The sequence below is a fragment of the Thalassophryne amazonica genome, chromosome 1, assembly GCF_902500255.1.
Source record: "Thalassophryne amazonica chromosome 1, fThaAma1.1, whole genome shotgun sequence".
Lineage (NCBI taxonomy): Eukaryota > Metazoa > Chordata > Actinopteri > Batrachoidiformes > Batrachoididae > Thalassophryne > Thalassophryne amazonica.
Window position 1 is genome coordinate 41,948,647 of NC_047103.1, and position 13,184 is coordinate 41,961,830.

At 44.7% G+C, this 13,184-nt stretch overlaps 1 protein-coding gene across 2 annotated transcripts in view; it reads right to left on the reverse strand.

Moving 5' to 3' along the window:
- Nucleotides 1-5,903: 5,903 nt before the first annotated feature.
- plod2 (procollagen-lysine, 2-oxoglutarate 5-dioxygenase 2) overlaps nt 5,904-13,184 on the reverse strand; it is a 117,159-nt gene continuing 109,878 nt past the window's right edge. For both annotated transcript variants that reach the window (XM_034168659.1, XM_034168650.1), the window contains 3 exons: nt 8,353-8,499; nt 8,075-8,200; nt 5,904-6,228 (listed from right to left, as the gene is read on the reverse strand). In XM_034168659.1, the coding sequence (XP_034024550.1) occupies nt 6,073-6,228; nt 8,075-8,200; nt 8,353-8,499 (429 nt within the window). In that variant the 3' untranslated portion in view covers nt 5,904-6,072. The remainder of the gene's footprint in view (nt 6,229-8,074; nt 8,201-8,352; nt 8,500-13,184) is intronic.

Genomic DNA, 13,184 nt, shown 5'->3' on the forward strand with positions numbered 1-13,184 from the left:
GTTAGCACTGTTGCCTCACAGCAAGAAGGTCATGGGATTGATTCCCACCTGTGGCTTTTCTGTGTGGAGTTTGCATGTTCTCCCCATGTTTGTGTGGGTTCCCTCTGGGTGCTCCGGTTCCCTCCCACATCCAGAGACATGCGGGTTAGGTGGATTGGAATCTTTAAATTGTCCATAGGTGTGTGTGCAGGTGTGAATGTGTTTGTTTGTCTGTTTGTGGCCCTGTGACAGACTGGCGTCCTGTCCTGGGTGTACCCCGCCTCGCGCTCTATGACGGCTGGGATAGGCTCCAGCTCCCCGCGACCCTTGATGGGACTGAGCGGTTGAAGATGTGTGTGTGTGTGTGTGTGTGTGTGTGTGTGTGTGTGTGTGTGTGTGTGTGTGTGTGTGTGTGTGTGTGTGGCTTCAAATGAGCTTGTTTGTCAGTTTCTTTTATTTCCAACACCAGATCCTTACTCTGGATGGCATTACCCTGACCTCTAGTAATACTGTGAGAAATCTTGGAGTCATTTTTGATCAGGATATGTCCTTCAATGTGCATATTAAGGGACTGCTGTAGGACTGCTTTTTAGAGTACTGACGGGGACTAGAACGAGAGCATATTTCACCCATATTGGCCTCTCTTCATTGGCTTCCTGTTAATTCTAGAATAGAATTTAAAATTCTTCTTCTTACTTATAAGGTTTTGAATAATCAGGTCCCATCTTATCTTAGGGACCTCTTAGTACCATATCACCCCAATAGAGCGCTTCACTCTCAGACTGCAGGCTTACTTGTAGTTCCTAGGGTTTTTAAGAGTAGAATGGGAGGCAGAGCCTTCAGCTTTCAGGCTCCTCTCCTGTGGAACCAGCTCCCAACTCTCTACTTTTAAGATTAGGCTTAAAACTTTCCTTTTTGCTAAAGCTTATAGTTAGGGCTGGATCAGGTGACCCTGAACCATCCTTTAGTTATGCTGCTATAGACTTAGACTGCTGGGGGGGTTCCCATGATGCACTGAGTGTTTCTTTCTCTTTTTGCTCTGTATGCACCACTCTGCATTTAATCATTAGTGATTGATCTCTGCTGTCTTCCACAGCATGTCTTTTTCCTGATTCACTCCCCTCAGCCCCAACCAGTCCCAGCAGAAGACTGCCCCTCCCTGAGCCTGGTTCTGCTGGAGGTTTCTTCCTGTTAAAAGGGAGTTTTTCCTTCCCACTGTCGCTTGCTCATAGGGGGTCGTTTTGACCGTTGGGGTTTTTCTGTAATTATTGTATGGCTTTTGCCTTGCAATATAAAGCGCCTTGGGGCAACTGTTATTGTGATTTGGCGCTATAAATAAATTGATTTGATTTGATTTAGGTCAGGTGGCCACAAGGGTAACAGCCATTTTTGTTTAGAATTAAAATATAACCACGTGAATTCTTTAAAACTCTAGCTCACTGGAATAAGGAGTTACGCCTGGTTCTCATAGCAAGATTTTAAAATTGTCAGTTGGTTTTCAATACCTGAGAGACCCCATACATGGCAATAAAAAATCATAGATATAACAGTAGGCAAGCAGCTTGGTGAGAAGGCAACAACTGTTGGTGTAATTATTAGAAAATGGAAGAAACATAAGATGACTGCCAATCTTCCTCACTCTGGGGCTCCATGCAAGATATCACCTCGTGGGGTAAGGATGGTTCTGAGGAAGCCCAGAACTACACGGGAGGACCTGGTCAATGACCTGAATAGAGCTGGGACCACAGTCGCAAAGAGTACATTGGTAACACACTACACCGTCATGGTTTAAAATCCTGCAGGGCACGCAAGGTCTCCCTGCTAAAGCCAGCACATGTCCAGGCTTGTTTGAAGTTCACCAGTGACCATCTGGATGATCCAGAGGAGGCATGGGAGAAGGTCATGTGGTCAGATGAGACCACAATAGAGCTTTTTGGTATCAACTCCACTCGCCGTGTTTAAAGAATGAGAATAGCCCCAAGAACACCATCCCAACTGTGAAGTATGGGGGTGGAAACATCATTTTTGGGGGTGCTTTCATGCAAAGGGGACAGGACAACTGCACCATATTAAAGGGAGGATGGATGGGGTCATGTATCGTGAGATTTTTGGCAAACAACCTCCTTCCCTCAGTAAGAGCATTGAAGATGGGTCATGGCTGGGTCTTCAGCAAGACGAAGTAACTTCGCTGTCAAGTTAAACCAAGCAACTGTAGTCTGTAGTACATTCATTAAAATCAACATAGAAAAGTATGGCCATGCCAACGCGAATGAAACTAGACTAGCACCATTCTATATTTGTTATATTCGATCACTGACTTACCACTATCTTGCTTTTTTCTCTCCTCTTCTTCTTTTTTCTTCTCTTTTCTCACTCCCGGAAGGATAGTTCCTCTTCATTTTCTTATAGCTGTCATTATCTTGTTTTGATAGTTTGATCATTTGCAGGTGCAGAGAATTTGCAGACACATGGACGTGCAAGTGAATGACTTCTCAAAACGCAAGTGTCTACTTTCGACTCGACTCGCAAATCTCGACTCTCTTTCGCCACCTAGTGGATCGGGGGCCCCAAGCAGCTGCCTGCCTTGTCTGGTGACAAGATGCGCCTTTGTACACTATGCCTGCCTTTAGAAACTCATTAGAAGCTGCTGGTATGCAGGTTTTCCTGTTTGCCCGGCTGTGCTCAATGTCACCTTTCAGAGGGTCTGGACACTGGACCAACCGGGAAAATGATGATGACAAAGAGGCCTTTCAGCAGTAGAGAACCATCCCCCCCATAACTGACCTAAATTTCCTCCTCCTCCACATTGCCTCTGAGCAGCTACGCAGTCATTCAGCTTTCACCAGGGTGTGGAAACACATCCTGTGAGGGATCTGACCCCGCAGGCTGTATACGTGGCCGTTTGCAGACTGAATAACTCGTGGTTGCCTCAATTCATCAATGGCAGGTAGATTATTTGCACGACATCACATGACTGACCCTAACACTTTGTGTGGTGGTCTCTGTGCAGCCTTTACAGCGTCAACAGCGCCATGGAAACAGAACAGTAGCCAGGTTTCTCCCAATATTTCAAGAAATTGAAATGGTACAGATAAAGATAGGTGTCGAAGAAAAGTTTTACTTTGGTGAAGGAATAGATGCAAATCAAACGCAATCTGAAACAAGACTGTGAGCAAGTGGCCATCTGTATAGAAGACCCCGCTAGTGCTCCATACAGTCAACATTCACTTTAATATTACATAATCCACCAGTAATCTATGAGCACTCCAATGCACATGGATTACTGTCCTACCTGGAAAACAATTTAGGGCATGCAGAGAGAGAAAGGAAGCAAAGCAGACGTTTGTAATGCTAATACAACAGAAAGCCCTGCATAAACCTCCACTGCCAAGCAAAATGGAAACGCTCCTCAGAGGGAGTTTTTCCTTACCCCTGTTGCTCTGGGGGTTGGTAAGGTTAGACCTTACCTGTGTGAAGTGCCTTGAGGCAACTCTGTTGTGATTTGGCACTATATAAAGGAAAATAAATTGAAATGAACTGAAACGCTGAAACACAGTAATTATGGTAACAGTTTGGCTTGTCGACAGTGACTGCAGACTGGCAGTAAGCTGCAAAGGGTGAAATCTCTGACAGTAGTGCTAATGATTTATAGGACAATCACATATCACACAATTAAAATCTTACTTTGGACGTGAGGTGAACATGGACCTTTTGAAGAGGGACGGTAAATTCTCTGAAAGGTTTTGGTGGTCCTCTGTCAGTTTTATTATTACATATCTGTTTGGCTTTCATAAGCCCCCAAGGTAAACTGAAGTATATTAACGCTGATGTTGATGATCAGGGAGACAGATACCCTCTCTACTTTTAAGATTAGGCTTAAAACTTTCCTTTTCGCTAAGGCTTATAGTTAGGGCTGGATCGGGTGACCCTGGACCATCCCTTGGTTATGTTGCTTTAGACGTAGACTGTGGGGGGGTTCCCATGATGCACTGTTGCTTTCTTTTTGCTCCGTATGCATCACTCTGCATTTAATCATTAGTGATCGATCTCTGCCCCCCTTCTCGGCATGTCTTTTTCCTGGTTCTTTCCCTCAGCCCCAACCAGTCTCAGCAGAAGACTGCCCCTCCCTCCTGGTTCTGCTGGAGGTTTCTTCCTGTTAAAAGGGAGTTTTTCCTTCCCACTGTGGCCAAGTGCTTGCTCATAGGGGGTCGTTTTGACCGTTGGGGTTTTTCATAATTATTGTATGGCCTTGCCTTACAATATGGAGCGCCTTGGGGCAACTGTTTGTTGTGATTTGGCGCTATATAAGAAAAAAGTTGATTGATTGATTGATGATGTAGATCATCATGCCCCGCTCACAAAACTTCACTACATCATACAGCAGAGTAATATACAGACAAAAGCTGATTGTTTCTGCATGACAGCAGAACAGTGTCTGTAGCAGCGGCTGAGCACTTCCAGATTCGGGCAGCCTCTAGCCAGAACAGTCTGCAGATGCCATCAAACTTTAGTGTTGGTTATTTGAAGACACAACCTGTGTGTGTTATGAAATTTTAATGACTCACAAACTGAATTTCTAAATCGTTTTTTTTTTTTCCTCGTCTTTATTCATTTTTCATCACTTCACAATAAGTTAAGAAAACTGAGGTCTGAAATTCACTCAAAAGGATTTCATACATTGTACATTGACAAAATCCATTGGTAAGCAGTGAAATGACATTTCATAAACTTAAATCAGAATTTGCATCCACAAATGAATGGTCTAAATGTCCACTGGTGCAACTGACAGCAAATGGTGAGTAGTTTTGAATACAGCTACTGATTATGATTGTGTGTGTGAGAAATTACAAAAACATGTTTCCCACTGTGTAGCACCACATATTGTTCATTCAATGCTGTTAACAAATTCAACCATAACCATTTTAGATGGTAGACAAAATTATCAATTACACCATGACAAATTACTTTAACCTCTAATACAAGAACAAGCAACATTAAAAAGCAGAGAAAATTAAGCAAATGATTCATTACAATAAAGTGTTCAGTGACAACTGTCCTTAAACCTAAAGGCCATATGCATACTTGTATGATATAGCCAAACTGGGAGCAATGCTACAAAGACGTTGAAAGTCATAAAGTCATGAAAGGCAGAATTGGCAAGTTGTTCACTCAAAATGGTGTAACTTCGTATATTCTGCAAATCAGGATCACCATTATCATGGGAAGCATCAACTTACTGGGGTACAATTATCTTTCATATATCAGTATTCGTCTGTGACTTTCTATGGGGGAGGAGCTGTAGCACCAAGAAGCCCCACCTTAGAGCCACCCACATTGATGTTAACTCCGCTCTGCACTCTTTAAACTACTAACGATGTTTTAGATGCGCTGCTGGGTTGATGCGCCCAATGCTGGTCATAGCATAAAAAAAATGAACGCGTTTCATTAAACCCTAAACAGAACCAGCAAACGACAATGTGAAACCTCCTCCAATAAGGCATAATGGTGTGAAACAAACTTTTGTTCAGCGCATGCAAAATGTTGCATCTGTTTTTAAGGAAATGTTAATTAGCGTTAGCTAGCATCTGCTAAGGCTAGTCCGACTCTTGCATTTCAAAATAAAGCTTTTACTTTATGAAGCCTAAACTGCATTGACATTTAAACTGTTTTATTGTAAACTTACTTCAGAAAATGCTTTCTGTAGTGAAAGAGTATAGTAGCTTAGCTCATGTAGAAAAAAAAATGACCGTATGTCACACCAAATCCAGAATAAGCAGCAACACTGAAAAAGGTTTTGTCCCCCTGTTATATCAGCAAAGTGTCGGTAGAAGCCCTGTTTATCAAGATGCTTATCCATGTTTAGGTTCTGACTGAATACCAGTTTTCAATACTCATTCTGACTGGCCAGCACCATTTGTTTTCCACTAGAAAGTATGAATTACTTTTGTCACGTTTCACTCTGTTTAACAGAGAGCTTTATAATGCAATTATCAATTGCTTTAAAAAAATGTAAAAGAAAAGGCACAAAACATCGAATGACGAAATGAAATGAGAAAGAAGGACATCTTGGTCAGAAGGCTAAAGTCAAATCGATCAAGGGTCAATAAAGGACACTGCTATGTAGCGGGTGCCATTGGTAGTGGGCAGGCCTTCGTGGAGATGAGTCAGTCGCCCTGGGTGCATGAAGCTCCAGCCTTTTCTTGGTGATTCGATAGAACAGTTATATCTGTGGAAACGGCATCCTCCCCCCTACAAGAGAAAAGGTAATTTAAGAAAAAAGGATGTACTTAAAAAATGATACACTAAGTGTGAAACATACCAGAATAACAAGTATATTAATGGCGGCGTCACGCCTGAGACAGAAGGCCCTGGTGGGCACCCTGGCAACTGGCCGAGCAGGATTGGGCTTTTTCCCAAAAGCCCAGGTCAGCAAGGCCAAGGGTAAGGAGAAACACCAGCTGCTTCTGCAGGAGGTCCGTGCAGGGGTGGAGGAGGAACGGGTGAGCAGGGCAGTAGGACTCCGGCAGCAAGGAGCATGGATGAAGTGGGAGAGTACACTGCAGCGCAGGATCATCTGGGCAAACATCATGCAGGCAGACTTCTTCCCCGTCCGATTCCTGGTGCAAGCAGTCTATGATGCCCTGCCAAGCCCGGTGAACCTTTATGCCTGGGGGAGGAACGAAACACCTTCCTGCCCACTCTGCACTGGAAGAGGCTCATTAGAGCATATTCTCAGCAGCTGCCCCAAAGCCCTGGCGGATGGTCGTTACCGGTGGCGCCATGACCAGGTGCTCAAATCAGTTGCTGAGAGCCTAGCCTCAGCTATTAACACTTGTGGGCGGCACCACTGTAAGAGGAAGGAAGTCATCTTCATCAGAGCAGGAAAAAACCCCAGGCACAGGCAAAAACAACAGGCCTCCTCCACACAGCTTCTAACTGGCAGCTACAAGCTGATCTTGGAAAGCAGTTGAAGTTCCCACAGCACATTGCCATAACATTGCTACAACCAGACTTGATCATCACCTCCGAAGCTTCAAAACATCTTATCATGCTGGAACTCACAGTGCCTTGGGAGGACCGCATAGAGGAAGCAAACGAAAGGAAACGGGCCAGGTATCAAGAGCTGGTGGAAAAGTGCAGGAACCAAGTAGAAGTTGGCTGTAGAGGGTTTGCAGGATGCTCGCTCTGCAAAGTTTTCAGTCGGCTGGGCATCACAGGAGCAGCCAAAAAGAAGGCCATTCGTGCCGCAAGCGAGGCTGCAGAGAAAGCCACCAGGTGGCTATGGTTGAAGAGGGCTGATCCGTGGGCTGCTGCTGGGACACAGCTAGGGCCTGATCAACCCTGGCTGGGTCACCAGGGCGAGGGTGTCTGATGTTGTGAGACCCGAAACACTCGATGACCCCAGGATACATCACTGATGAAGTGCCCCAGTGCATCCAGGAGATGTTTCTTGCTCGTATTACCATATAGCAGATATCTGGTAACAGTTGGGATGCCCTTATCAAGTGTTTTTGCCCCGATCTGGATCAATCTTACAATATCAACTATCTCCCGATTAAAAAAGAAAAAAAAAAAAGAAAAAACTATGCGCAATCCATGCTCATTATTCAATTTTTTTTTTTTTACAAAACCAAATTAAACACTGTAATAGTATTCACTGTAGTAGTATATAGAAAGTGTCATGTGATGGTTAGAGTGTACTAATTCTGACTACTCGGTGTCAGTAAAGTTAGTTACACGTGTTGTAAAACTCTATGGAACAAGAAGAAGAAAAATCTGTTTTGAAACTACAAAGGGTGAAGCAGCTGAAATCGGAAATACACTTGGTTTGTAATTGTAGTGAAGTAGAGCGTAGATGTTGTTTTTTTTTTCTTTCTTATTGTGCTGCCACACTGTTGGTGAGCTAGAAAGTTTTGAACAAAACAGTGGCAATCAGTTCTGTCAACACATTGCTTCTAGAAAGGACTGGAAATCCGATTCTGATCAGTCCAAACAACCTGATTAACCCAATACGAATCTTTTGAGATTGGACTTCTCAAGATAACGTTTCACTATAAGGTTAGCATGATTCTTCACTATTAGTACAACGCCTTACCTGAAAGTCTGTTTCTTTGTTATTGAGGGCAATGTTGATGGTGAAGGTGGAGGAGTCGTGGTGGGGCTTCAGGTAGGCTTGTCTGTCAGGTGTGTATTTGACTACAAAGTTCATTATAGCGTAACCCTACGTGGGGAAAAAAAGGGACATCAGGCTAGCTGACAATACCTGACAGATCCCATTTCATGAAAGAATGTTACATACGTGTAAAAACAGAACTATTTCTTCTTTTTCAGATTTAGGGTTTCATAATTATTTCTCAGTGAGGTCACACTAACCTTGGTGTAGTAGCCAGAGAAAACTTTTAAAGTGACAGGCGATATGAACTCTCGGATGAAGTGCAGCCACTCTTTATCAAAGCCAATTTGTTTCATGTGAATGTCATCTGTGGGTACAGTCTCATAGCCACCGGCGATACGGCTGTCCTGAGGGCAGGAAGAGAACAGGCGTGTTCTTAAAAATTACCCATAATCTATGTGTGTGATCTGAGTTTTCAAAGTGATGATGATGGTGATGTGTCTGTTTGTCAGTCTCAAAACCACAGACTGCGCTTACATTGTCAGAATCTTTGTGCATATTTGACTCCCAGGCAAACTCTCAAAAACCTAGATTACTAATCTTAATCTAAATAAAACAGGCTGCCATGTGAATGAAGCAACGTACAAACACAGCACCAAAATGTCTTCTCTTTATTTTTTTCCACTTCTGTGTTGTTGGATCAATGTCTTATCAACATTTTCCATACATCCCAGTCATGGGCTCCACAGTACTCAACTCTAAAAATCCCGCTTTTATTTTGTTACTAGCTTGTTGACTACACATTGCTTCACAATATTAGATAATCGGTTATGTCAGAGTACTCATACTAGCTCACTGTATACTTGGTAACGCAACCCACAGGGTGTCTGAATAGTCTGTATGTATTTAGTAGTAGTTGAACAGTACCCGGATGATCTACTACCTCAATAGTGCACAAATGGACTACACAACACAATCCCATGATGCACTTTGAATCTGGTAATGGATAAAGAACTTCCTAGGAAAATTCAATGAGCACAGTGGACATACATGAAAATGGCAACAGTGTCCAAGGGGCGCTGTACAAATACTTCAGGAACAGCTTAAAAAAAAAAATTCCCCTTTGCAAAACATAAATTTTCACGGCATACGTAGGATAGCGCAAAAGCTGTCATTTGTAATGATCTGTGTCAAAGGACGTAAAATGGAAGGGGCAGAGTGCAGTCGCTTGCTTACTTTTAGTGTGTACTACAGTAACAGTTGGGCAGTAGGTTCCTAATCAACATTAGTACATACCAAGTATTTGGATGCAGGGGTACAGTGTGTCCGGAAAGTATTCTCAGCGCTTTATTTTTTTTTCCACATTTCATGTTGTAGTATTATTCCAAAAGGGATGAAATTCACCCTAAAGACTTGGGCTTTCATTCACCTGCAAAGATATCAACATCGCCAAACAACTCTGTCCGGCAACCTCATGTCTTCAGAAGCTCTTTCTGGGTGTCTCTGAATCTCAAAGGCCGAGGGAGGACCCAGGGACATGAATGTCACTGCCAAGATAAATGAATATCTTCAGCACTTTTCCTGAATACAGGCACACTTCTAATGGCCACGTTCAAGAAGTCTTGATGAAGGACAGTTGTAAACCCAGACACACTAATTCCTCAGTCAGCTTTTGTTGATTCTGCAAAGATCAGAGCATCAGTTGTGATGTCAAGGTCAATAAAGTTTTGCTCGCTAACAAAAGAACCTAAGTTGCTGGTTTCCACAACCCTACCAAGCACCCAGTCCTTGTAATAGAGTTTAGTCCAGTAAATAGTGATCACAGAAATAAATCTGATGACAGATTTGTGTAAATGACCTGTCTTTGGATTGTCTGGAGGTTTTTTAAGCATGTTCCCAGCATAATTTATTTTAAAAATAAGTAATAAAAATAGAAAAAAAAACAGAAATGATTAGTTGTTACATTAATTTGACAGAAAAATATCAACAGTACTTTACTGCAGTCAAAAGTGTGGGCTTTGTTTAACTAAAGGGTTTTTGTAATTTGGCACCAAATGATATCAAATTGTGATTTTAATGTTAATTTGAACGTCCTAATAATATATTAATTAATACATTATCAGTAGGTGTTTTGTGCACAGAGGCGACCCGGAGCACCACCCCCACACGCATACCTCATCAGTCACTCATCTTCAACCGCTTTTATGGGTTCGGGTCGCGGGGGCAACAGCTCCAGCAGGGGACCCCAGACTTCCCTTTCCTGGGCCACATTGACCACCTCTGACTGGGGGATCCCGAGGTGTTCCCAGGCCAGTGTGTTGATATAATCTCTCCACCTAGTACTGGGTCTTCCCCGGGGTTTCCTTCCAGTTGGGTGTGTCTGGAACACCTCCCTTGGGAGGCGCCAAGAAGGCATCCTCACCAGATGCCCGAACCACCTCAGCTGGCTCCTTTCAACACAAAGGAGCAACGACTCTACTCTGAGCTCCCCACGGATGACCGAACTTCTCACCCTATCTCTTAGGGAGACACCAGCCACCCTCCTGAGGAAGCCCATTTCGGCCACTTGTACATGCGATCTAATTCTTTCGGTCATGACCCAACGCTCATGACCATAGGTGAAGAGTAGGAATGAAAATTGACCAGTACATCGAGAGCTTCGCCTTTTGGGTCAGCTCCCTTTTCGTCACAACAGTACAGTAGAGCGAATGCAATAACATTCGCTCTACCGTACTGGATGGAGTGTGGAGTGAGGGTCAATTCTTGGGGCAAGGCCGTATTCCCTACCTGGAGTAGGCAATCCATCGGTTTCCTGCTGAGAACCATGGCCTCAGATTTAGAGGTACTGATCCTCATCCCAGCCGCTTCACACTCGGCTGCGAACCAATCCAGTGAGTGTTGGAGGTCACGGCCGATGAAGCCAACAGGACCACATAATCTGCAAAAAGCAGCGATGAGACCCTGAGCCCACCAAACTGGAAACCCTCCTCTCCGACTACGCCTTGATATCCTGTCCGTGAATATCACAAACAGGATTGGTGACAAGGAGCAGCTCTGGCGGAGGCCAACCTCCACCTGAAATGAGTCCGACTTACTGCCGAGCACCCGAACACAGCTCTCGCTTTGCGAGTACAGAGATTGGGTGGCCCTGAGAAGGGACCCCCTCACTCCATACTCCCGCAGCACCTCCCACAGTATTTCCCGGGGGTACCCCGATCATACGTCTTTTCCAAGTCCACAAAACACGTCGATGGGTGGGCATACTCCCAGGCACCTTCCAGGATCCTTGTGAGAGTAAAGAGCTGGTCGGTTGTTCCACGACCAGGACAGAACCCGCATTGTTCCTCTTCAATCTGAGGTTCGACTATCGGCCGAACCATCCTTTCCAGCACCCTGGAGTAGACTTTACAAGGAGGCTGAGCAGTGTGATTCCCCTGTAGCTGGCACACACTCTCTGGTCCCCCTTTTTAAATATAGGGACCAACACCCCAGTTTGCCACTCCTTAGGCACTGTCCCAGACCTCAATGCAATGTTGAAGAGATATCTCATCAAAGACAATCCCTCCACACCCAGAGCCTTCAGCATTTCTGGACAGATTCATCAACCCCGGGGCTTGCCACTGAGGAGTTGTTTGACTATCTCAGTGACTTCCACTGGGGAAATTGATGAAAATCCCTCCATCAGTTTCCAGCTCTGCCCCTATTATAGAGGGCGCTCCGGTCTGATGCAGGAGTTCCTCAAAGTGTTCCTTCCAGTGCCGGATTACATCCTCAGTTGAGGTCAACAGAGTCCCATCCTTACTGCAGACAGCTTGGATAGTTCCCCTGTTTTCCCCTCCTGAGGTGCCGCATGGTCCGCCAGAAGCACCTTGGTGCCGACCAAAAGTCCTTCTCCATGATTGCTCTGAAATCCTCCACACCCGCCTTGTTTTGCCTCCCCCACAGCAAAGGCTGCTGCCCTTCGGGCCTGTCGATACCTTGCAACTGCCTTTGGAGTCCTCCGAGATAAGTCCTCCGGAGGGACTCCTTCAGTCAGACGGCTTCCCTGACTACCGGTGTCCACCACGGTGTTTGAGGGCTGCCGCCCCTAAGACCTTCATGCCACAGCTCCCCACTGCAGCTTCAAGCAATGGAAGCTTTGAACATTGCCCATTCTGATTCAATGCCCCGCAACCTCCACAGGGATTCTAGAGAGCTCTGCCGGAGGTGTGAGTTGAAGATCTGTTGGATAGCGGGCTCCTCCAGATGTTCCCAGTTCACCTGCACTTTCCGTTTGGGCTTACCAGGTCTGTCCAAAGTCCTCCCCCATCTTCTGAGCCAACGCACCACCAGATGGTGATCAGTTGACAGCTCTGTCCCTCTCTTCACGAGAGTGTCCAGAACATGCTGCCTCAAATCAGATGATACGATCACAAAATCGATCATCGATTTTCAGCCTAGGGTGCTCTGGCACCATGTACACTTATGAGCATCCTTATGTTCAAACATGGTGTCCTTATGGACGGTCTGTGACCGACAGAAGTCCGTAACAAACGAACATTCGGTTTAGATCAGGGAGGCCGTTCCTCCCAATCACACCTCTCAAATTTCAAATTTATTAATTTATATAGAGCCAATTCACGATAAATCGTCTCAAGGCACTTCACACAAAAATAATTAAAATTAAAACACAATAAAAAATGGACCATAAAAGAATACAAGAATAAAACCACTTCATAATACTAATGATAAAACAGAGAAAACCAATGAGTCTTTAAACGTGACTTAAAAATCTCCACAGTATCCGACTGCCGAATGTGTGCTGGGAGATCGTTCCACAGAGCTGGGGCACGGTAGGAGAAAGCTCTGTGACCGGCAGACTTTTTATTCACCCTGGGAACACACAGAAGTCCTGCACCCTGAGAATGCAGGGCCCAAGCTGGTACATAAGGGCTTACAAGGTCAGCCGGATAGTCCATTGAACGATTTTATAAACTAATAACAGTACTTTAAAATCTGATCTTGCAGGAACAGGAAGCCAGTGCAGGGACGCCAAAACGGGTTTAATGTGGTCAAACTTTCTGCTTTGTGTCAAAAGCCTGGCAGCAGCGTT